Consider the following 25,210-nt stretch of genomic DNA (forward strand, 5'->3'; position numbering starts at 1 on the left):
TTGTAAATTATAATATTTTCTCATTAGCCTGATGAAGGGCTACATCTAGCCCGAAACGTTGCCTGAATTTATTATAACCATGTCTGGCTGAATAAAAATCACTGATTATTTCCCCTGCAAGTCTGGAGTGCTGTCGATTTTGTATATTTACTATTTCGCAGTCCTATCACATAAGTAAGGAGTAGTTGGATAAGTTAAAAAAGGTATAATCTATATAATATAAAAGAAATGCTAGACTGGCATTTTGAGAAGCTTTAACCTGCAAATGGACGTAAATGTGCATTTATTTTAGTTTTGTTTTCCCCCAAATGGATGCACAGTTACAATCATGGGTTGGCAAGAACACAGGAACTGTGCCCACATCATCCGCAGACGCTACTGTGGCATCTGAGCAGTCTGACAGGGCGATCATGGGTACAGGTGTGTTACCATGGTAGCCAGGGGCAGTGTCAGTATTTGCTAACACTGTATAATGTATGCACTGGTGGTCTACCCTGTAACAACTGTTTAAAAATAAAAAAAAGACACCACCTGCATTATGTCAAAAGAATAATAAAAAATAAAGTACACATAATTGGTTTTGATACGCCTGTAACAACATGACGTCTTAAATGATTCCATTATGTAACTGCACAGCAGCATTGTACACATACCATATTGCATCCCTTCTATCATAATTGTCAGTTGCGTTTCCCCAAGCAATCATTTTTTTGTTTTGAACCATTATGGGTTAAATGAGCTAGATAGTATTAGATAGACAAGAGAGCCCATCATTTGGCATTGATTTGGCTGCCTTCAGCTGAGGCGGTAACTAAACTGCCCCTCATCTCCAAAGCATCCTATGTCTGAATCAGCAGTTACCACAGGAAAAGAACGCCAACCTCAGTGAGAGCATGTCATCCCTACGGCCTGTGACTCGGCATCCCATAATAAAGACTGCCACCTGGGTAAATCTCAAAAGTTCCTTTAATTGACGGATTTCTGGAGCCTGCTGAAGGAGTGAAAAAAGCATTTAATCTGCAGGACAATGCTTATACAAAGATAACACATTGCAAATGATTATCATGGCCATTCTCATTCCAGTGTGGAATAAGCCAATCCTTTGTGATATCGGTGTTCTCTTTGACAATTATGAAATGGATGATAACCATGTCTGGTTGTCATCCATCTAGACATTAGAAGTGAACGATACCTGGTCATTCAGACCTGATTCTAGTCTATCCAACCTGATGGGCACACTACCTTGATCACCTGAAAATATAACTTCCTTTCCAAATAAAGCTTATATGTCTTTAGTCATTCCACTAATCCGTATATATAGAATGCATAATATTGCCAGTCCAGTGGACCATGATGGGTACATATTACAGGTTTTAGTATTGCGCACCGTCCCATTGGTTGTTAGATCAGTGTCAAATCATCACTTGGGATACTGTTGACTCTCTCTCTCTCTTCACCAATATGAGTTTAAAGGGGTTATCCAACCCCTATAATGACACCCCCACTCCCCATGCCTGGGTCCTTCATATAGGTTATACTTTGGTCATTATAGGGGTTGAATAACCTCTTTAATATTGGGGTAAAACCTGGTCATGGGAGAAGAGTGTTCTTTGGCTTGTAGTGGTGAAGCATATAGAAACCATGTGCTTCCCCTATACAATCCACGAGGCCTGGAATAGCGGCAATTCACAGTAATACTGCACGCTGTTCTGGAGTGTACTGCACACTGCCCCCTGTGCCTTCAACAGTTATTTAGGAAAGCAAAAAAATGACCACTTCAGAACTTGTTATACATCTTTACTTATTTTTCTGTTGTCGTCAAATTCTTAAAGCTGAAAGCCCGTTGTGAAGAGTTAAAGCTGGACTGGAATACACTGTCCCTGGAGAATCTGATGAAGGAAAAACTGGCACTAAAGAATCTGATCTCAGAAAAGCAAAAGCACTGTTTAGAGTTACAGGTATGTGAAATGATGTATTCCAGCTCTGATTAGATTTCAAATTTTACTTGGCTATGACAAGTCCAATGACTAAAAACCTGTCAAACTGCCATAAGAATGCAGAAAATGTTGAGAAATGGATGAAATTTACTGCTGCTACCTTTTGGCCATTGTCTGCATATACTGGCGCTGTGTATAATGGCCTGTGTTCTGTGACCGCAGTCCTCTTAGAGGCGGCGCATATACTGTAGCTTCTTTTAGGACCCTACATGTTTTGTTTTTTTTTATTATTATTTTTTTTTTTTTGGTACTTTAGCTGTCCAGACTGTAAGGTTGAGTTGAAATTTGGAATTGTTGGATATGTTAAAGCAGATTCTCCATAGAAAATCTCATAATTTATAGTGCAGTACTAGTGATCGTGATCTTCAAAACTCGAAAAGAAAATCCATGCAGAATTCTAGCAATGATCGTTATGTTGCAGATTTTTATTGTGGATTTTCCCCTGTCCAGTTCATGGGGTGAAATCTTAGCCACCTTTCACTACCGGAGGTCTTTTCGTTTTTGCGTTTTCATTTTTCTTCCTTATCTTCCTTCACATAGCTGTATGAGGGTTTATTTTTTGCTGGACAAGTTGTACTTTCTAATGCCACCATTAATTACAATGTAGTGGGAAGAGGTAAGAAAATTCCAAATGGGGTGGAATTCCTCCACAGTTTCACTGGTTTTGTTCCCACGGCGGTTTGTTTGCGGTAAAAACTGACCCTTCCCATTTGTTCTCTGGTTCAGAACAATTACAACGATACCCCATCTGTATAGGGTTTTTTTTATGTCTAAATGGTGTAAAATTTTGTGTCTTTTTTTTTTTTTTTTTTTTTTACCTCACCATATTCTGACCCCATAACTTATTTTTTATAGTTACATCTACTGAGCTGTGTGGGGGCTCAATTTTTACAGGACAATTTTTATTGATACCACAGAGTATCTGGAGCATTTGGATTGTGTGAGACTTTTTGATCACATTTTATAAAAAAAATTTGGGGAGTAAGAGAAGCAATGAAAAAATGGCCATTCTGACCCTTTTTTGCGTTATGCCTTTTGCCATATTGGAAAAATATTTTTATATTTTATAATAGGGGTGATACCCATATTTATATCTTTTTGTTCTTTTAGGTATTCTTATACGGAAAGGGGAGTGATTTAAACTTTATTTTATTTTTTTTATATATTTTTTAAGTTTTTTATTTTTTGTAATGATTTTGAAGCTCATATATGAGCCTATTAAATCTGTTTTTTTAATTTTAAACAATCATGTATTTTTAAAATGAGTTTGTTACTTTCTATTGCTCATTTCATATGTTGGCCTGCCATCTGGTGGCCAAAATAAGAATTGCAGCATGAATGCTCTGGGTCTCGTCAGCGAGACTCATAGCATCTAAAGAAATTACCGACATACCGATAGTTACGATGCCAGGAAGCAGCGAGCTTGATCACTGCAGCTAAAGCCTTTAATTACCACCATCGTGCGAGCTGACAACATGTTTTCTTAGCGCTCCAGCGCCGTAGCAAAAGGGTTAAAGCGAGAGGACAAGGTTAGGTAAATTGACTTCTGTGCATCTGCTCTTCCCTATTACCCAAACTATTTGTTTGTAAAACTCCAAATGCTTTTTTTTTTTTCTTACCATTTACATGAGCTGAAAAATTCATTTCTCTTGCATTAATTCTTGCAACTCTCCTTTGTTTTTAGATCAGCATAGTAGAGCTCGAGAAGTTTCAGAGGCAACATGAATTGCTTCAGCTGAAGTCTACCACATTGTCAGAGGATCCACCCCAAAATAATAGTCGCTCTAAGGGTAGTTTCGTTGCTCGATACCCACCAGAGGGATCACAGACACGTCTGCTTCCTGTTCAATCATCCAACATGAATGGCATGAGCCCTGAACCTTTAATTAATGGGCATGCTTCTCACTATGAACTGTACAACTCATGTCGTGGTGGAGGAAGTAGGCCTTGCTCTAAAGAAAGCACACCGTCCCGTGTTGATCACAATGATATGCATACATCGCGTCACAAGGGAGAAAAAACTGGCCAGTCTCAACCAGACTATACTCGTTACTCACCCGCCAAAATTGCTATGCGGCGTCACCTTAATCAGGATCCTGTGCCTAATTCCAGAGGCTCTGACACCACTCATAGGTAAGAGAGTGTGATTATTATCTTTTAAACTTTAGTTTGGTATGCACTCTAGTCAGACCTTCTTGATAAGATTTTCTCAATTTTGTGTAATGTTTTATCTAGAAGTGAAATGGTGAAAGAAAATGGCTTTTTGTCTGCGAGTTCTGGAATCCTAAACGGCATCCAGTTAAGTCCTCATGAGTCACGTCCATCATCTCCAGAGGCTGGACAGACCTGTGTGGAAAGAGGAACTGAGAAGGTGAGGCACTGCTGTGGATCACTTTTTGGTTAATGTTTGTGCTATTTTTTTTATTTTTATACTTTGTAGTCAGTTTGTAGATGGTTTTTATATCTTTTCTCTGTCTTTACTGTCTATTTTTTCCTCTTTCAGATGTCTAGAGATCGTACCTGTACTCCTATCCCCGAGACTATCACCAGTTTGCCTATTAGTATTCCGCTAAGCACAGTCCAACCTAACAAACTTCCAGTCAGCATCCCTCTGGCTAGTGTTGTCTTGCCAAGTCGTGTAGAAAAGGTATGATTATATTCTGGTCATTGTGCCCAACTTACAGCCATGTCAGGGAAGTTTACCATACTGCATTGTTAATTTCTGAGCAGCCAGTGAGGAAAAGGTCATCAAATTTTTTTTTCTGCCAGTTAAAACCATAGCTGCTGTTAACAGCATCTACAAAGCATTAAACAAAATTGCTTTATGGCAGCTCCGTGGGCCATCGACACAATGGACAGTAGGGGCCCGGGACCAGATTTACTTCTATGGATAGGAGAGTTTCCTAGGTTCTGTGCAGAGGTCTTTGTACATGGTGGATCCTGTCATATCTATACACAGAGGTGATAGCATTACAGGCAGTATTAGAATGAGGTAACTGCAGTAACGTACGCTTTACAAACCAAGAAGTGGCGCCAATTATTAGACATAGTGGCCAGTGCGAAAACTGCAGGATTTTTAGTTTTAGTTTAAATATACAAACTGACATGGAAAATTTAAAATATCATCAAAAATTATAAAAAAACTATGTTAAACATAAAGTGATTTAAACAGCAGGTTATTTTCTGATGACACATTCCCTTTAATAGGATGCTGTACATGCTCTTACACCCAGCAGGGGAAGCACTGTCTTCATGAATACACCGGGCTCGTAATTATACAATAAATATTGTCTTTCTAAGGTATAGTCCTATCCCAAGAATGTTTCTATTTTCTTTTATCAGAGGAACAGTCCCAGTCCTGGTTGTCAAAGCAGGGACAGCTCAAGTATGGATAATCAATATGGTGCTACTACAAACATCAATTATGCTGCTGTCTCAAAGTCACTGGCTACCTCAGGTAACATTTATTAGCCTTCATTTTATTAAGTGACTGCAATGTACGGAGACCTGTACGGTGCAAAATGTATTATCCATCACTGGAATTTTATAAAAGTCCAGTTATCAATTGACTTAAAAACTGGACACTGCATTTGGTTAGTACTGAAAAGCATGTTAATGCATTCCTTTATTCTTTTCACAAGTTTCTAGTAGAGTTGTAATTGGTATTACATGAGTAGTACTGCAGATAAGGAGTTTGGATTTCTACTTTTGATCTTCATATTATCTGACCTCCATTCCACTGCGATGTGCTTGCAGTGTACTGTTTAACAATATAACAAAATACTACCAAAGACAGTTGCACTCTGCGGTCTTACTAAACCCTCAAACTGATGTTAAAATTGAGAGATTAGCCAACATGTCCTATGGTGTAGGACATGTCTGAGCCCAAGCACCGCGCCAAGGTTTCTCAAGTAGCTCGGGACCTAACACTCGCCTACCTGGGCCATGTGGGCACTACCAGGAGCCAGTGGGCAAATTACAGGAGCATGAGGCTGACTCGCAAACAACTCACCAGTTTACCTCCAGCATGTAGCCATGCTTGCAATGGGAGGAGGGAGGAGTCCCACTCAAGACTGGCTGATATGGCCCAGGCTTCACAGGTGCACCTAAATATAGCCTGTAGATGGAAAACAGGCACATTTAAATTGGAGTTTATACACCTCCAGGCATCTCTATATATACAAACTGAAAAGAATGGCGTGGTATTAAACAGGCAGGAAGTGCTCAAACCCACATGCAGTTGTGCATATATATAGGGGAGCAAATCCTGCACTTGTGGCCCGTTGCTAATGACGATCCCCAGGAAAAATGCATACAGTGGAGGATGCCCGCAGTGAACCACAAGGACCACAATAGACATCCTACACAAGATAGCAATTATGTGGATGTGATCATCAATATAGCAATATAACAAAATAATTTAATACCACGCCATTCTTTTCAGTTTGTATATACAGTGTACTGTTTAATTACTTTGGACTACTGAGCCTCACCCACATAGTTGAGAGGACTGCATTTCAGCTGAGCCTTGCCAGTGCACAGCGGGGGCAGGAGTGGGGCAGTATGAAAGTATCAATCAGGACCCCTTAGGCTGAGTTCACATCAGAGTTCAGCTGGATTTGGCACATAACGGAGCAACAGACCCCATGCACAACTTTTGTCTCTGCTTCAAAAATCTTCTTCTGAGCAGAGACCTAACGGACCCCATTATAGTCTAGGCTCTGTGCGGCTCAGTTATGTGCCAAATGTGTCCTTTCCATTCTTGTGTTACTGTAACTGAGCAGAAGAACGGGAAGCGGAACACTGATGTGAACTCAGCCTTATCTGCAGTACTAATCCTGCTGATATATCCCCTTTAAGATGTCTATGTGCATTAAATAAATCCTGATTAATCCAACCTATTTTAGTGGCATCCCTCGACAATATGATGTTTGAGGGGGGCTAGAACTGTCCAGTTCTTTGCTGTTTGAGATGTAAGACCTGCAGGTTTCTTACGGCCTCTTATCCTCCCTTTTCGCTCTTGCCAGTAAACACTCATCCAATAATGCATAGTTTTGGGGCAGTCAGGGGAGGTAGTGTTTGAGCATTTAGCTGTAATATGGCAAATATATATTTTGTATTCAATGGCCTTATATTACAAGTACAGTTAGGCGACATTCACTTTCTGAGACTGCTGTTTAAAAAGAATCCCCTTCAATTTTATTGGGGCTGTTGGTCTTTGAAAGCAGACAAAATAGAACCTGTCAAATAATGGCCATGTGAATAACCCCATAGATCTACAGGATATAAGTCACACCTATTTTTAAAATGCAGCCTCCCACCAGGATGCGGCAACCACAGGTGGTCACAACAGCCAAGCATACCATGCCATGCTATGCCTTTTCCATTGCTCCTGTACAAGTGAATGCGATTTCTGGAAATAGTGTAGCACAGTGAGCGAAGATGAGATTAAGCCCTGACCACCAAGTGGCCGGGAAACAGCAGAGTGGGATGGCACTCCGTTGGTTCAATAGCCCCCATTTCACTGCATAGGAGCCATGGAAATTTGCAGCCACTGAAACAGTGCATGCCGGTCTGCTTGAATGGTTTCCCAGCCACCAGGTGGTTGGGGCCCAATTAATTTATTTGATTTGTGAGATGTGAAAACTGCTCCCACTAATCTGATTATAAAAAAAATATACACATCTAAATGTTCCTCTTATTTTAAGGTTTCTTTTTCCCTACCTGGTCATCTTTGAACGGACCAGTTCTGAACAGCCATGGATCAGAGACAGACTGTATGGATGACTCTTCAAATTCTGGCACGCTTTCAAACTCTGGAGGATCACGGAGTTCCACTCCTTCCCACCACCAACAGATCTCTCAGCGTTCACCTGCTCACTATGCCATATCGAACAGTCCACGTGCGCATCAAGACCTTAACAAACTTTCTGGTGATGGAGAAATAGACACAAGTGATGCAGAAGTTGAAGCTAAGAGGCGTATAATCTTTACAATAACCAGTGGAGGAAGTTCCTCGGGAAGGTCACCATCAAGCAAACATAGCCCACTCACTGCCACTATTCGCATGGAGTGTGGCACAGGGCAGGATCTTAGAAAAAGAGGAAACCGAAGGAAAAGATCCTCAACAAGCAGCCACTCATCAATGGTTTCACCCAAGCGCAGATCCCTTCCAGCATCGCTTGGGCTAAGCGGATTTACTTCAGGGTCTCCATTGAACATAAGCTCCATGGTATATATCTAAAAAATGTACTTATTCTTTACAACAATTAACTGTTAGGCTACTTTCACACTCACGTTTGGTGTGGATCCGTCATGGATCTGCACAGACGGATCCGTTCAGATAATACAACGTCTGCATCCTTTCAGAACTGATCCGTTTGCATTATCTTTAACATAGCCAAGACGGATCCGTCTTGAACACCATTGAAAGTCAATGGAGGACGGGTCCGTTTGCTATTGTGCCAGATTGCGTCATAGAAAACGGATCCGTCCCCATTGAGTTACATTGTGTGTCAGAACAGATCCGTTTGGCTCAGTTTTGTCAGACTGACAGCAGGACGCTGCAAGCAGCGTTTTGGTGTCCGCCTCCAAAGCGGAATGGAGATGGAACGGAGGAAAACTGATGCATTCTGAGCAGATCCTTTTCCTTTCAGAATGCATTAGGGCAAAACTGATCCGTTTTGGACCGCTTGTGAGAGGCCTGAACGGATCTCACAAACGGAAAGCCAAAACGCCAGTGTCGAAGTAGCCTTAGTCAGTTGCCATGAAAGAAATATTCAAATGAATTCCCTTTAAAGATTTATACTTTAAAGCAGGGCTACTCGAGTACTTTTTTGTAGAGGTGCATTTATCTGGGTCTGCCATCAAGCGAACATCTGAGCGGAAAAAATGTAAGGTGGGACAGCACCAGTGGCGCATAGCATGCTGCAGGAATTTGTTTCTTTACCATAAGCCATTCCTCCAATCCCACAGAGTTACCTTAGTGCCTTCCAACATTGTAAGAATGGTCCTGTAACGAGCCCCTTGCTCGCTCCGTTTAACTCTCCCGGCACTCCCCAGTCTTCAGACCACAATGTCTGATTGTTCAGTCATTAGATAATCCGGGATTTGAACTACAGCTATGTGGCGTTCAAATCCAGTGGTAATGGCTCAGAACAAACACCAGGCAGGCTGTATGTAAGTTCAAACAGGAATTTCTCATTTATTGAATGCACACAACCCACTTTTATACACAACCGTTTGAACACCCCGCCCAAACAACCACTTCCTATTGGTCAATTGTAAAGTCCCCTCTAGTCCTCACTCAGGTCCTCTTGGCCATGCAAATAAGGGCTTGAAACGGGTTCAGCAGGGATTGGTCTGATAGCTTGACTGGGCGAGCGAATATGTGTGGCCATGCAGAGAAGTCCCAGGGGATAATTAAATTACTTAAGCAAACAAACAGAACAATGCCTTCCTTCCAAAACATGGAGCTGGAATTTGAACCAAAGACAGGGCGTTGGAACCTCCACTGTGTAATATAATCAAGTAAACATGGTTCAGTATTCCAAGGACCATGACAGTCCCCTAGTGCCTCATGACAGTCCCCTAGTGCCTGGTATTGATGCCCCTTCTACCCTCCTAGACAGTAATGATACAGTTTAGCCTCTTCCTACACAGTATGATGCTATTATGGGCTATCTGTCCATTATAAAAAATTGGCTAGGGCAGGAATTTCACCTTTGTAGTGTTAGTGTCTGCATACATAAAAGGGGAAATTTTAGGTTACTGTCTACACAGATTGATTGAGAGAGAGAGTATTTTTGGAATGGAATTTAAGTGCATTCTTACCTTCATTTACAAACCCATCCCCCATTTTCCTTGAATGTTCTACTTAATTTGATAGATTTTGTTGCCTAGAAGAAATAATTGTTCAGCACGAATTAAGGCTCCATTCACACGTACGCAAAATGGGTCCGCATCCGTTCCACAATTTTGCAGAACGGGTGTGGACCCATTCATTCTCTATGGGGACGGAATGGATGCGGACAGCACACGGTGTGCTGTACGCATCCGCATTTGCGGAGCGCGGCCCCGATCTTTGGGTCCGCAGCTCTGCAAAAAGATAAAGCAAGTCCTATTCTTGTCCGCAGCTGCGGACAAGAATAGGCATTTCTATAGGGGGTGCCGGGCGGGTGTGTTGCGGATCCGCAACACACCATGGCCGTGTGAATGGAGCCTAAAGGTGATTTCAATTGTGTTATAGACATACGATTAGATAGGATTGGTTTGGAGGGGAGTATCACTGCGGGTCCTCGAAAAACACCTTTAAACAAACTCTGTGGAACTGTGCTTTAGAGATGTATGGGTAATTAAATATCAGGAACTGAAGGTCTTTTCCTGTTATAGCGCTACTCATAAATCTACTGTGATTTTGGAAAGTCTTCAGACCCTTAAAAATTTTTTCACATTTTATGTTGCGGTCTTGTGTGAAATAAAAAAAATAATAATAATCACGTTTTCTTCAGTCTGTACCCCAGATACCCCATAATGGCAAAGTTGAGACAGAATTTTAGAATTTTTCTGCGAATTTCTTAAAAAGGACATGAGCATTCAGACCCTTTGCTATAACACTTGAAATTTAGCTCTTAGAGATGTTTTGAGATGTTTCTACACATTGATTGGAGTCCAGTTGTGGTAAATTCACTTGATTGGACATAATTTGGGAAGCCAATCCCCTGTCTCACAGCAGACAATGCATATCAGTGCAGAAACCAAGCCATGAGGAGGAAACAACCAAACTAAAGTAATCAAGGGAGAATGGCCTTTTTTGTAATAGGTGACCAAGAATCCAATGGTCAATCTGACTGCTCTCCAATGAATCATGTGTGCAGATGGGAATAACTTCCTGGAGGTCACCCATCACTCCAGCAATCCACCAATCTGGGCTTTATGACAGTGGCCAAAAACAAGCTGCTCCTCCGTAAAAGACACATGAAAGCCCACCTTGAGTTTGCAAAAAGCACTAGTGTTGATCGAGCACCAAAGTGCTGCTCTAGGACATTGTCTGCCTACCTTTAAGTCTTCTGAAATAATGACCCCTAAATCCCTTTCCTCAGATACTGAGGTTAGGACTGTATCACTGATTTTATATTCTGCTCTTGGGTTTTTATGCCCCAGGTGCATTATCTTGCACTTATCAACATAAAATTTTAGTTGCCAGATTTTTAACCATTCCTCTAGTTTTCCTAAATCCTTTTCCATTTGGTGTATCCCTCCAGGAACAACAAACCTGTTACAAATCTTTGTGTCATCAGCAAAAAGACACACCTTACTATCGAGGCCTTCTGCAATTTCGCTGATAAAGATATTAAACAATATGGGTCCCAGAACAGATCCCTGAGGTACCCCACTGGTAACAAGACCATGGTCTGAATATACTCCATTGACTACAACCCTCTGTTGTCTGTCCCTCAGCCACTGCCTAATCCATTCAACAATATGGGCGTCCAAGCCCAAAGACTGCAATTTATTGATGAGCCTTCTATGTGGGACAGTATCAAAAGCCTTACTAAAGTCTAGATAAGCGATGTCTACTGCACCTCCGCCATCTATTATTTTAGTCACCCAATCAAAAAAATCAATAAGATTAGTTTGACATGATCTCCCTGAAGTAAACCCATGCTGTTTTTCATCTTTCAATCCATGGGATTTTATTTGTTCCACAATCCTCTCCCTAAGTATGGTTTCCATTAATTTCCCCACTATTGATGTCAGGCTTACTGGCCTAAAGTTGCCCGATTTCTCCCTACTACCTTTCTTGTGAATGGGCGCAACATTTGCTAATTTCCAATCTTCTGGGACGACTCCTGTTGCCAGTGATTGGTTAAATAAATCTGTTAATAGTTTTGCTAGTTCACCGCTGAGCTCTTTTAATAGCTTTGGGTGTATCCCATCAGGCCCCTGTGACTTATTTGTATTAATTTTAGACAGCTGACTTAGAACCTCTTCCTCTGTAAAGACACATGCATCAAAAGATTCATTAGTCTTCTTTCCTAACTGAGGTCCTTTTCCTTCATTTTTCTTCGTAAAGACTGAACAGAAGTATTCATTGAGGCAGTCAGCTAGTTCTTTATCTTCTTCCATATACCTTCCTTCTTTTGTTTTTAATTTTGTAATTCCTTGTTTTAGTTTCCTTTTTTCATTTATGTATCTGAAGAATGCCTTATAGCCTTTTTTTCCCTGACTGAGCTAATTTCTCTTCTGCCTGTGCTTTAGAAGCTCTTATAACTTGTTTGGCCTCTCTCTGCCTAATCTTATAAATTTGCCTGTCATCCTCGGTTTTTTTTTGTTTTTTTTTATATAATTCCTAAATGCTATCTTTGTTTTTAATTATTTTGGCCACTTCTGCTGAGTACCACAGTGGTCTCTTCCTTTTTTTGCTTTTACTGACAAGCCTAATGCAATTTTCTGTTGCCTTCAATAGTGCCACTTTTAAGTAGTCCCATTTCTCCTGGACTCCAATGAAACTGTTCCAATCTGATAGGGACTCGTATACCACTAATCTAATTTTAGAAAAGTCAGTTTTTCTAAAATCCTAAAACTTTTTTGTTTTTGTGTGGTGTGACTCAGTCACTGTACTTATAGTAAACCACACTGACTCGTGATCACTAGATCCCAAGCTTTCCCCTACAGTAATATCAGATACCAAATTCACATTTGTGAATACTAAATCTAAAATGGCCTCCTTCCGGGTTGGCTCCTCAACTACTTGCTGTAAAGATAATCCCAGTAGGGAATTTAGAGTATCTGTACTCCTGGCAGAACTAGCTATTTTGGTTTTCCAGTTTATATCAGGAAGATTAAAGTCTCCCATAATGATAACTTCCCCCTTCAATGTCATTTTAGCTATTTCCTCAACTAGTAGATCATCTAATTCTTTGACTTGGCTAGGTGGTCTATATATCACACCTACAAGCTGCAAGGTAACCCAAACTGACTCTAAATTATTCTCGATAACTTGTATCAAATTAGATTTTATGCTATCTTTCACATACAGGGCCACCCCTCCCCCTTCTTGCCTTCTCTGTCTTTCCTGTATAGAGAGAACCCTGGTATTATTTCCCAGTCATTACTCCCATTGAACCACGCCTCCGTAACAGCCACTAAATCTATATTCTCAGATGCCATTATAGCCTCAAGTTCATTGATCTTATTCCCTAAACTGTGAGCATTTGTAGACAAAAATCTGAGCTTGTCATTTCTTAACCTTTTTGTGCTACTGGCATCTTCTGGCATTGTTCCGGGGGGCAGTTGGACTGCTGGATTATCACTTTTTGCCCCCCCCCCCCCCCTTTCCTAGTTTAAATGCTCCTTAGCAAATACTTGGAACTGTTCACCGAGGACATTCGTTCCCTTGAGAGAAAGATGCAAACCATCTTTCTTGTACAGTTCTTTTCCATTCCAACAAGAGCTTACATGAGACAAAGCCAAACCCTTGGTTCAGACACCATTCACCAAACCATACATTGAATTCCTTAATGCGCATCTTCCTGTCATGCTGAAGGTTATGCACAGGCAAAACTGCAGAGAATGAAAGTTGATGCAACCTCCCGTATATCTTTTCCAAGTGTATGAAAAGCTTCTTTCACCTTTGAAACCTCGTTGCAAGCCAGATCATTTGTCCCAAGATGGACAATAACATCCACCTCCCTTTCCTGCTTTGTTTGCCTAACAATATTAAGGACCCTTCGTCTATCCCTGCTAGCGGTAGCACCAGGGAGACATCTCACAACACCATTCTCCTCAAACTTCCCACCTCCTATGATGGAATCGCCCACCAACAGCTGCTTACTATCAGTCCTCATCTTCTCCTTTTTGTCTTTGGCTGAAGTCTTGAATACTTTAGGCATGGGAGATGATTGCTTCTCAACCACTGTGCTTGAGTCATCCTCCATGTTGCTCTTGCACTCTGAAAGTGCTGCAAATGAATTATAGAGAGCCACAGACTGTGCGACATGTCTTCTATCCACAACTCTAAGTCTATCAGAACCTGCAGTAACCCATCTTCCATTTCTAGGGGGCCTCTGTGGCAGTGGCATTGCAACATTCTCAGCCGGAGTTTAACTGTTAATTTACAAATCTCAAATTTCAAAAATGCTTTTTCCTGCTGCATTATGGAGAGCTGTCTACAGATCAGACAGCATCCAAACCTCAAGAGTGGAACCTGAAATAAAAGCACAACAATTCCTGCACAGAACCAGGTCTGCCATTTTAAAGAGGTGAAAGATTGTAAACAAACAAATCTTGTTTAGATTGTATCCACCTCCAGATTACCTCCTGAATATCTCCAATGCAGGTCTAAAAATCAGCACTTTGAAAATTCAGCAAACTATAATTAGGCAAGCTAATACTATGTTGCTATAGATACACACTCCCACAAAAGCTCCTCCCCCAACAGCAATTTAACACCTTACTCGCCTATGCTCATTTGCAATCGGACAATAGTGATAACCTGTGGGGGATTGAGTCAGCACAACCTGTATGTAGGTGCACATCACTATGGCGAAATACATATACAAACGGAAAATACAAATGTGATGGCACTCTACATCCAGCATTCTGCCCTGCCTCCATGTTGGATGAGGCATTGGTGTACATTTTAGCCAAAGCGTAATAAGCCACTCACCACGTCAAGGTCGCCTCTGTTGAGTGGTCCCTAACACTAGTTCCTACCTGTTTATGGGCCATGACTGGCCATGGCCCATAAACAGGTAGGAACTAGTGTTAGGGACCACTCAACAGAGGCGACCTTGACGTGGTGAGTGGCTTATTATGCTTTGGCCAAAATGTACACCAATGCCTCATCCAGCATGGAGGCAGGGCAGAATGCTGGATGTAGAGTGCTATCACATTTGTATTTTCCAATAGTGATAACCTGTCTAACAAATTCCTTACCTGTTTTGAAAGGTTACTACAAAATATAACCTTTCATGCATATTATGAAACTTTTTGAAGACTACTATATCCATGGCCAGATAGACCATAGCCCGATTACCTAAATTCCTCTTGTAAGGTTTCCTATACTGGGTAAAACATTTAAGGCCGAGTTCACACGAACGTGTGTGACCCGTGCCCGTGCTGCGGCCCGCAAATTGCGGGCCGCAATGCACGATCGCCGGCCGTAGGTCAGCCGCATCGGATCGAGGACCCATTCACTTTAATGGGTCTGCGATCCGCCCGTTCCGCAAAAAGATAGGACATGTTCTATCTTTTTGCGGAACGGAAGTATGGGACGCAACCCCACGGAAGCACTCTGTAAGTGCTTCCGAGGGGTCCCGATCCGTGCAGCCGTTCCGCAATTCCGCATTTGCAGACCCATTGAAGTGAATGGATCCGCATCCGTGATGCGGAATGCACACGGAACTGTGGCCATGTATTGCGGCCCGCAATTTGGCGAACCGCAATACGGCCACGGATCACACACGTTCGTGTGAACTAGGCCTAAGTCTCAGACTATTGAGGGGCTAAACATGACCAAAATGCATAATCCTAAATGTAAGGTATACGTACATAATGTCATTTGTGTATGTGTAATTCTTGCTTTATTCTTTCCAGGTTAACAACATTAATCAGCCTTTGGAAATAACTGCTATTTCATCTCCAGAGAATTCTCTGAAAAGTTCCCCTGCTCCATACCAGGATCATGAATTGCCCCCAGTACTGAAAAAAGAAAAACCCATTTCTTCCACAAATGGGGTTCATTATTCTCCTCTCACAACAGAGGATGAGGCAGAATCTGAAGATGAATTCCACAGTACAAGGTGAATAGAAATGAATTGTCAGGGAAGATGCAGAAAACATGGCACTCGGCAGTAAAATGCAGTACCGATGTTTTTCTTCATCAGAGTGCAATGTCTTCTGCTTCTTTGCTGAGGATTGCATATATGCATGCAGACTTTTCATTGAGCACAGAAGCAGTGGGTTCTTTATTGATGTGTATGCCTGATCAGTAGGGATCGACCAATTATCGGTTTTACCAATATTATCGGCCGATATTGAGGATTTTCAAAGTTATCGGTATCTACAGCTAACCTTGCTGATATGCCGATAACTAATCACGAACATGGATTGCGCTGCTGTCAGCGAGATCCATGTTCCCTCAGCAGCACAGGGGAGAAGGAAGCAGTGTCTCCTTCCCACCTGTGCCGCCGCTGCCACCAATGAGAGGAGGAGGGGAGGGGCTGTGGCCACTGCGCCACAAATGATGCTAACTCATTCATTCAAATTCAACAGGAGGCGGGAGCTGGGTGCAGAATCATATAGCCGCACCTGACCTCTGACAAGTAGCTGTGATCCGCGGCAGTTGACCCCTGCCGCACCTGATCGGTTAACTTCCGCGGATCGCAGCTACCTCTCCTAGAGGTCGGGTGCGGCTATACAATTCTGCAGCCAGCACCCGCCTCCTGTATTTGAATTAATGGACGAGTTATCTTCATTGGTTGTGCAATGTCTATTAGGGTGAATAGGACAAGGGTTCTAGCCCCTAAGGGGGCTAATAGTTAATGTATAAAAAAGTGTAAATGAAAAAAGATTTACAAAAAAGCTAAACGTTAACAATAAATATGTTCATTTTCAGCAGATTTGTGTAGTATTTTTTTAATTTTATTATTATTTATTTATTTTTTATTATAACACACTTCCCTTCCTGTCAATTCTTCCATGTATGTCAGATAACCCCCTTTAATGCCCTACTGCTTAGAGAGAGGCTGGGCTGGACTAGACATGGATCAACAGCCATAATAGGATTAAATTAGGTTAAGGGCTCATTCAGGCGGCCGTATGCTGTCTGCAAAAATGCAGATCCTTTTTTTTGCAGACAGTTCAGCATGTCCGCAAAAAAATGGATTGCATTCAGATTTTTTTGCTGATCCATAGACTTCAATAGGGCCATGTCCGGATTTTCACGGACAAGTATAGGACGTTTTATTAATTTTTTTGCTGAGCAGTGCAATGGAAGAAAAGGGCCCCATAGAAGTGAATGGGTCAGCATCTAATGCGCAAAAAAAATGGATCTGCATTTTTGCGGACAGCATATGGCTGTCTGAATGAGCCCTAAAATAAAGTTTTAACCCTATTATTTTCAGTTCAGTCCAAAAGAAAAAAGGTACTATTCAGTAGGGATAGATCGATATTCATTTTTTTTTAGAGCAAATACCGATAATCTGAACTTTCAGGCTGATAACATATACCGATATTCTGTGCATTTTTATTTTTGAAAAAGAAAAAAAAATCCTACACAAATCTGCTAAAAAAAAAACATTTATTGTTGACGTTTAGCTTTTTTTTTTATGTATCTTTTTTCATTTATACTTAATATTTTGGTGTGTTTTTTTATTTTTATCTATTTATACACAAACACCAAAATATTAAATATAAATGAAAAAAGATTTACAAAAAAAAGCCAAACGTTAACAATAAATGTTAATTTTCAGCAGATTTGTGTAGGATTTTTTTATTTATTTTTTTCAAAAATAATTTATACCGATATTCTGTGCATTTTTATTGGCCTGAAAGTTCAGATTATCGTTATTTGCTAAAAAAAATAAAATATATCAATATTGGTCGATTCCTACTGGTTTCCATTAGGGCATTCCATGGGTTTCTCCATGCACGGGGTTTCCATAAGGGCATTCCAGGGGTTTCCCCATGCACATGGTTTCCATTATGGCTTTCTAGGGGTTTTCCCCTGGTGGACTCTGTGGAAAACTTAAAGTAATCAGGGACCTGCCTAGCCCTCGTCTGGCTATTCAGCAGAAACACGATGGCTTCAATGTCAATTGGGTTATCCCTCAGGTGAGGGGGAGGGGATGTGTGGCATACACATCTGTTCGTGAAACTAGCATAGGAATGCCCTCAGTGTTGTACAGTGTAAAATTGACACATGAACCCAGTATTTGATATACTGAAGTGGCTAGGTTTGCCACACATGTCCTATACTTGTCCGTGAAAATCAGGATATGGCCCTATTGAAGTCTATGGATCAGCAAAAAAAGGAATGCAATACTTTTTTTGCGGACATGCTGAACTGTCTGCAAAAAAACGGATCTGCATTTTTGCGGACAGCATATGGCCGTCTGAATGAGCCCTTAACCTAATTGAATCCTATTATGGCTGTTGATCCAGGTCTAGTCCAGCCTCTCTAAGCAGTAGGGCATTAAAGGGGGTTATCTGATATACATGGAAGAATTGACAGGAAGGGGGAAAAAACTTGCAAGTCCGTGTGCTACTGCCACGGCTACCATCCCTGCAATTTCCACTTCTCGCCAGATAAGTAGTTACATCCCGATTTCATATTTACCCCCCTTTTAAAAGGTATTTTGAATTTGAGCCTGGGTTCACCCCAGCATTGTCGGTCTGCTCCATTATAATGGAAGGGCCGGAGCACATAACACCAGCAGGCAGACCCCATTGACTCCATGAAGGGAGTCCAGCATTTTAACGGACAAAATAACAGTGCTTGCTGCACTTCTTGTACATTGGTTTTGATGGAATGCGTGATAGAGGCCCACTCACAGAGCCTCGGCTGTAGATGTGAACAAGCCTTGGATGTTTGGTCCTAATGGGCCAGAGAAAAATCTGGCATCACAGAATTGCAGTTGCAAATGGGAATACTGGTCAACCAACTATGCAAGTGCAACTCGCTTTTGTGTGGTTGTCATGCCCTATGCATGTACTAAGGTTAACTACTTCTGCACCACCCATAGACTATATTTGTCTGGGCAGTCAACTAAAAAGAAAATGGGGAGTCTCTAGCCCTACCCCTGGCAACTGTAAACGCTATATCCACCATACTGGAAAGGGTGCACTTTCTGCTTAAAAAAAAAAATAATTAGAAAAATACAGCCCAAGTATCGCCTCAAAAATAAATATGTAATAACCACAAAAAATGAAAATGTGTATGGTTGGGGAGGACTACATGGCCCTATCTTAAACTGGTTAATAACAACATTGGTGGGGACATCCAGTTGAGATGCCTTTTTGAAGGGAGTTTCTATATTGCATCTAGTGCTTGCTCATCTAAGCTTAATGGATTTCTGGTAAACACTCTTCACAGGTGTGACCTTTCCTGAAAGTGCTTTCTCTGTTTGCCTTTTCACATAAGTTTAGTAGTGCAGAAAGCATAGTGAGAATTGTTCACATGGGTTCTGTGTTTACGGGATCCCCCATTCACGACTGTGGGGCTCCTATAGCGGTGAATGGAGGGTGGCTACACATGCATGACATGTATGGCATATCCTAACTAGGGCTGCACGATATGGGAATTTTGTGTGATTGAGATTAGGCCCCTAAAAATTGTGATAACGTTATGCGATGCATTATTTTAAGGGAATTGTGCTAGAGGTCTATTTGCTTGGCTTTTCAAGGCAAAGCACACAGAAATGACTGATCATGCTGAAATGTAGTTATGCTTAACTCAAGAACTGAAATGCACAGTGTTTTTCAAAATAAAAAAACATTTTTCTAAATGAATCAACTATTAGCATTACCTGCAAAAGTAACAAAATACAAACTTGCATTTCGTATAGCACTGCACAGAACAGATAAATAGAAGAACATTTGTTCATTAAAATAACGACTTGACCTCCAGCCCTCCTCCCTCCCCGCACTGTAACTGATGTATCGCGGCCCGCGCTGTGCTAACATAGCGGCCGGCGATACATCCGTGTCATCATGTAAAAAGTCAACCATCGCTTTATAACACGCACTGCCATTTCCCCCCCCCCCACCCCCCCCACCCCCCCCACACACACTTTTTTGGGGGAAAAAGTTTGTCTTTATCAAGCAAAAAATATGGTAATACAATTCAGGATTTTGGGTCGGCCAATTGGCGATTGCGATATTGGCGATTGATTGGCGATATATTGTGCAGGCCTAATCCTAACTGTTTAAAACACAGAAGCCACATCAAATCTCTCACTTGGATTAGTGTATAGATCAATATTATAGACCAACATATATAGATTTCTTCAGAGCTAATTAAACTAGCAGCTGCAATGGACTTGCATGTTATGTTTAATCAGAATAAATCCACCAGTTCAGCTCACTGCTCAGATTCAGTGTCCAGCACTAGTTCACATAGAGAATCCCAGGCTTCGGTGCCCTGACCCCCCTTGACCCTGATGTCTGCGGTGAGATAAGTTCTTGCTTCTGGAGTGAGGATGCTTGCTTCCTTCAATGCCCACAGCTACATGCAGCCAATCCTCCATGCCGCAAACTTTCACCTATAGCGGGCAATGGGACTGCCATGGGATAATGGAAACATGGGGGAAAAGGAAAACAGACTGGGTGCAAGCTGATACAACATAAAAACTCAGCTTTTAATGGTACAAGTAGTATAAAACATTCAGTATATAAAAAACGGTTAAAAGCAAAACTGATACGCAAACCGATTGTGCAGTCCCCTGCTTCATCAGGGGTTTTGTCAGTTATCACTTCCGGATTTCTAAGTTGGGTATAATAAACCATTCCCCCGCCTCTCAGGGTGTGAGTGAATCTCCACTTTCCCCTGAAATGACATCTAACATGTAAACTTTCATGTGTTTATGGACATCCACAAAAGTTTTATATTTGTATATATTGCATCTGGTGAAAACTTTTCAATTAATTTAATAGGTTTTATCAGTTAAAATTCTCCAAGGAAAAAAATGCAAATATTGAAAAAACATGTTAATATAAATAGTTCCTAAATGCCTTTCAAAATTTATAATGGCTTGTTTTATCTAGGGGGCAATCAGAGAAATTAAAATGGATGCTGTCAGATTTCTTTCAAGTGGAATCCTTTTAATGAAAAGGGATGTCTGCGTTACAATACAAAGCATAGAGTAGTAGGGCTGTATGGAAGCACCGTTCTCTGCTTTATCAACCCTGTAAACACTATCTGCAGATCACATTTGTCATCTGTGCCTACCTGAGATCTTCACCACATACTTGCAGAAATAAAGGACCCAGACACAACACACAACTATTAGCAAGTACGAAGTGAGTTCTGAGGCGTTGGGGGGTTCCCCAGGGTGGCATCAGATTTCCAATTCCCCCTAAGGTAGGGTTATTAACAACCGCGGGAAAATCTAAATTCACTCGGTCACGAGGGGAATAAAGAAAAACAAGAGGGGTGGGGGGCGCACAATAGGGTAAGGACGTTCAATACAAAATAAATTGAAAGATAAAGGTGCTCATCTTTTAGGGTTGTGCTTAAAAATAGGCACAACTCTATTGTAGACTTGTAGATATATAGACCTTTTAGGATCCAGGAATGCAGCCGCAGAAGAAGTATCTTTGGGATCGGATACCCAATCCCCCAAAGGGTGCTTGTAGTAAAGGAAGTTGAGGCCCAGCAGAAGACCGAGAGAGACCATTGATCAAGCCCTCTCTGCCCCTCTGGAACACAGCCAGCGATTACAGACAAGTCACAGACCTGCTTGAACCAGTGATTTTGCGCCTGACAAGAACTTCCTTTACCCTAAGATAGGGTTGTCTGGCTTGTAATCGTTAAGTATTAGATAGACTTCTGAGATAGAAAATTATGGGTGTATACAAAATGTGATTCAGACCCCAACAAGACCTCAGATCAGACCTTGGCTCAGACCCCAATGTTAATGACCCCTAATCAGACCTCAGATAAGAGCCATATGCCTTTTATAAGCCCCCAGCAGTCTCATATCCGCCCCCATTACCTCTTATGTTAACCCCTATTGTTTAATAAAATAAACTTACCTCTCCTGCTCCAGACTCCGCTGCTCCTCACCGCCATCGATCATCTCCCTCCTCCGTTGGCTGAGCTGTGATTTGACACGCACAGCGTGAGGTCACAAAGTGCCCTCACGTTATGCGCGGTCACTGCACAGCCAACAGCTGAGGACCAGGAAGCGGTGAGTACAGCGCCTTCACAGCTTCCTGGTCCTCAGGTACTCATGAGCTCTTCCATAATGGAAGCACTCATTAGTATTCGCCCCATAAGATGCACTTTGTTTGGGGGGGGTGGGATGTTTCTTATGGGGCGAAAAATACGGTAACTAAATACTTTTATTTTTTTCTTACCCTTTGATAAAATGTTCCTTATGTATAGGAGGCTTCATTTTATACTGTGTAAAACAGAGGTGGAGGTGGTGTTTTATCAAGCTGTGTTCCATTCACTGCTGCTCTATGTGAACAGTCCTGTAAGTGTTTTGTAAGAACAGAAGGAGTTGATCAATGACCATTAAGAAGCCGCCCAGCCCCTCCCCCGGCCTGTTTTCCTTTTTTTTCTCCACCATATCCTAGCGCTATACCATCAATGTCCTAGATGGCACAACACCTTTAAATTGTGGAGACTCTCTCACTGAATTGTGTATAGTTGGAATACCACTGCAGAGATCCATAGTCTCAATAACAGTCTGCTATGTAAGTAAAGATGAGAGATTGCTGTATTACATTGACAATCATAACATTATACTGAAGCAAGTCTTGCACTAGCCATAAGCATTTGTACGGTATTTATCACTTGGACATGCTGCATTTCTAAAATAACACCAGTTGGGCTCAGTATACTTTGGTGGCAAATGAACACAGAAATCGGTCCGGATGCGGCCTTAAGCAAAATAGCTCAGCTTTAAGGCTACTTTCACACTTGCGGCAGTGTGATCCGTCGTCCGAACTGGCTGCCGGATCCGCCGATCTGCTGCTGACTGAAAGCATTTGTGAGACTGAAACCGGATGCGGATCCGTCTCACAAATGCATTGCAAGAAACGGATCCGTCTCTCCGTATTTTTTTTCACATTTTTACTGGTCTGCGCAGGCCAGAAGGACGGATTCGGCCTTCCGGTATTTTGAATGCCGGATCCGGCACTAATACATTCCTATGGGGAAAAATGCCAAATCCGGCATTCAGGCAAGTCTTCAGTTTTTTTCGCCGGAGATAAAAGCGCAGCATGCTACGGTTTTATCTCTTTCCTGATCAGTCAAAAAGACTGAACTGAAGACATCCTGAACAGAATACTCTCCATTCAGAATGCATGGGGATAAAACTGATCAGTTCTTTTCCGGTACAGAGCCCCTAGGACGGAACTCTATGCCGGAAAAGAAAAACGCTAGTGTGAAAGTCCCCTTAGCTGACTAAACAGCTGTGGATCTTATCTTGCTGGCATAAATTGACTCTCCTTTGCTTCCTTTCAAGCAGGACAGAAAGGAAGAGCATCAATATGTGTTTTGAGAATACAGATTCTCCACAGAGAAGTGAAGGAGAGAGAGGTTAGTTTTGAAATGACTTTTATGTTCTCATCAATGGCCCTCTGCCTGTTTCAAACTAGTTACATCTTCCCTCACATTATTCATCCTTTCACCTCCCCCACTTTAGGGTCTTCCGTATCACAGCAGAAAATCCTCTTGCGAGAGTATAAGCAAATGGAAATCTACCTTTTCCCCGATCTCTGATGTTGCTCCCCAGCCGCACCCCTGACAGCTCTGCTTCACCCCCACGCTACAAAACACATTTTCTTCTGGAGGATGGGTCTCGTCGAGGTTTCTGGGGTTTAAGCCCAGGGTCAACTAGTAGTCTTGGTGACCACAAACAGAGTGGAAATGGGCAAAATACCAGATGGAAACTTGTTCCTGAGTAAAAGGTGTGCATCCGATGGTGGAAAGAGAGAGGAAAGGGGTCCATCTACAAGAGTTGATCGCTCCAAGAGGTCCACGCAGTCGGGAACGGGATGGGGAGGCGCCGAGCAGGGGAACAACCTATTTATGTCACAGGATCAGGGGTTCTACTGAATCCCAAGGGCGCCTGGACCTAACCCCCTTCAGTCACACCACAATTCTTAAGCAGCCTGACAGCCGGCTCCCAACTTACACTGCAGAGTAGTCTCAATTCAGTGGCTAGCAATTTCCAGTGTTGCACTCTCTCTTCAATTCCGTGCCTGTACATGTTAATGGCCCAGCCAATCGTCTAGCTAATCCCATGGCATGGCCAGGTTTTACATCTCCTGGAGTAACCGGTGGTACAGTAGGAGGTGAGTTAATAAATGGCTGCTTCTGCAAACAAACTAGATTATGTAAGTGCCTGTTAAACAGCTGTAGCTGGAGACTAACCTAAAAGCTTGTTCATCTGATTAAATTGGTTATTCCAGTTATATCACATGACAGGGGGTAACTAGTGGATTGGTGGGGGTCTGACCACTGCCCCTCCCCGGAATGAATGGAGCAGCTAGTCAAACATGCACTGTTGCTCCATTCATCTCTAATGGACTGTTGGAAATGGCCAAGCATTGAACTCAATCTCTGGAGAATGAAATGGAGCACCAAGACCTTGCTTTTGGATTCTCCATTTTGGCGCCCCCACCCCCCCCACCCCCCCCCCCCCCCCCCTTTTTCTTTGAGTGGTAGTCCGACTGCTGGGACCCCTACTCATCTGGTAGTGCTAACTTAATATCAACATGACATGATTATAACCAGAATACCTTTTTAGTTTGATGTGTAACGAAACTTTCACAGAACTTGCCTTTAAATGCCTTGTAGTTCATTTTTTGTAATGTATTTTATAAATTGATTTTAAGGTCTTCCTGTCAAAATAGGCTCCAGAAGTTCCAGCCTCTGTACAGCACTCATCACTGTTGGCACATTCATGCTGTAGCCATGTATAGAGTGTACGTAATCCAGAGAGTTCTACAGGACTAGGCACTGCAGTCAGCTCAGTAAGGCGTGAGCACACATTACAGTGCCCTGCCTGTGGCCCCTGTGCTCTGCTAAAGCAGCTATTGGTGGAGGGGCACAGACAGGAGCTCTGCATACCACGTCACTGCTCGTGCATGCTTATCTAAAGACCGGCATAGCCCATCTGGTCTAGGGTTCCTCCTGTACAATGTGCTATGCAGAAATTTTAGCGGAGTGAACAGAGGCAGGAGCAGCGATGTATGCTTGTACCAGTACTGACTGCAGTGCCTGTTCCTGGGAATCTGTACACCGCATATGTATTCTCTATGTGAAACAGGGATAAGTGCTATAGCCAGGCTGGGAACTCATTTGCAAAAAATAATTTAGGGTATTTGGAATAGTTAAAGGGGTATTCTGCTAAAGTAAAAATTTTTGAAAAACTGCACTTAGGCCTCCAAGCTGTGACCCAACCAGAAACCATACCTACACATTTGTACAGTCAGGTCCATACATATTGGGACATCGACACAATTCTAACATTTTG

The 25,210-nt window shown here is 42.1% G+C and overlaps 1 protein-coding gene across 1 annotated transcript in view; it reads left to right on the plus strand.

The window, feature by feature from the left end:
• Positions 1 to 25,210, plus strand: part of DOT1L (DOT1 like histone lysine methyltransferase) — a 144,096-nt gene that overhangs the window by 111,866 nt on the left and 7,020 nt on the right. The window contains 13 exon segments of the mRNA XM_040417653.1: positions 1,833 to 1,958; positions 3,682 to 4,130; positions 4,233 to 4,368; positions 4,501 to 4,644; positions 5,340 to 5,454; positions 7,706 to 8,229; positions 15,597 to 15,802; positions 23,198 to 23,268; positions 23,376 to 23,458; positions 23,460 to 23,588; positions 23,590 to 23,827; positions 23,830 to 23,900; positions 23,903 to 24,026. Of these exon segments, the coding sequence (XP_040273587.1) occupies positions 1,833 to 1,958; positions 3,682 to 4,130; positions 4,233 to 4,368; positions 4,501 to 4,644; positions 5,340 to 5,454; positions 7,706 to 8,229; positions 15,597 to 15,802; positions 23,198 to 23,268; positions 23,376 to 23,458; positions 23,460 to 23,588; positions 23,590 to 23,827; positions 23,830 to 23,900; positions 23,903 to 24,026 (2,416 nt within the window).

Source organism: Bufo bufo, chromosome 2, assembly GCF_905171765.1.
Source record: "Bufo bufo chromosome 2, aBufBuf1.1, whole genome shotgun sequence".
NCBI classification, from domain to species: domain Eukaryota; kingdom Metazoa; phylum Chordata; class Amphibia; order Anura; family Bufonidae; genus Bufo; species Bufo bufo.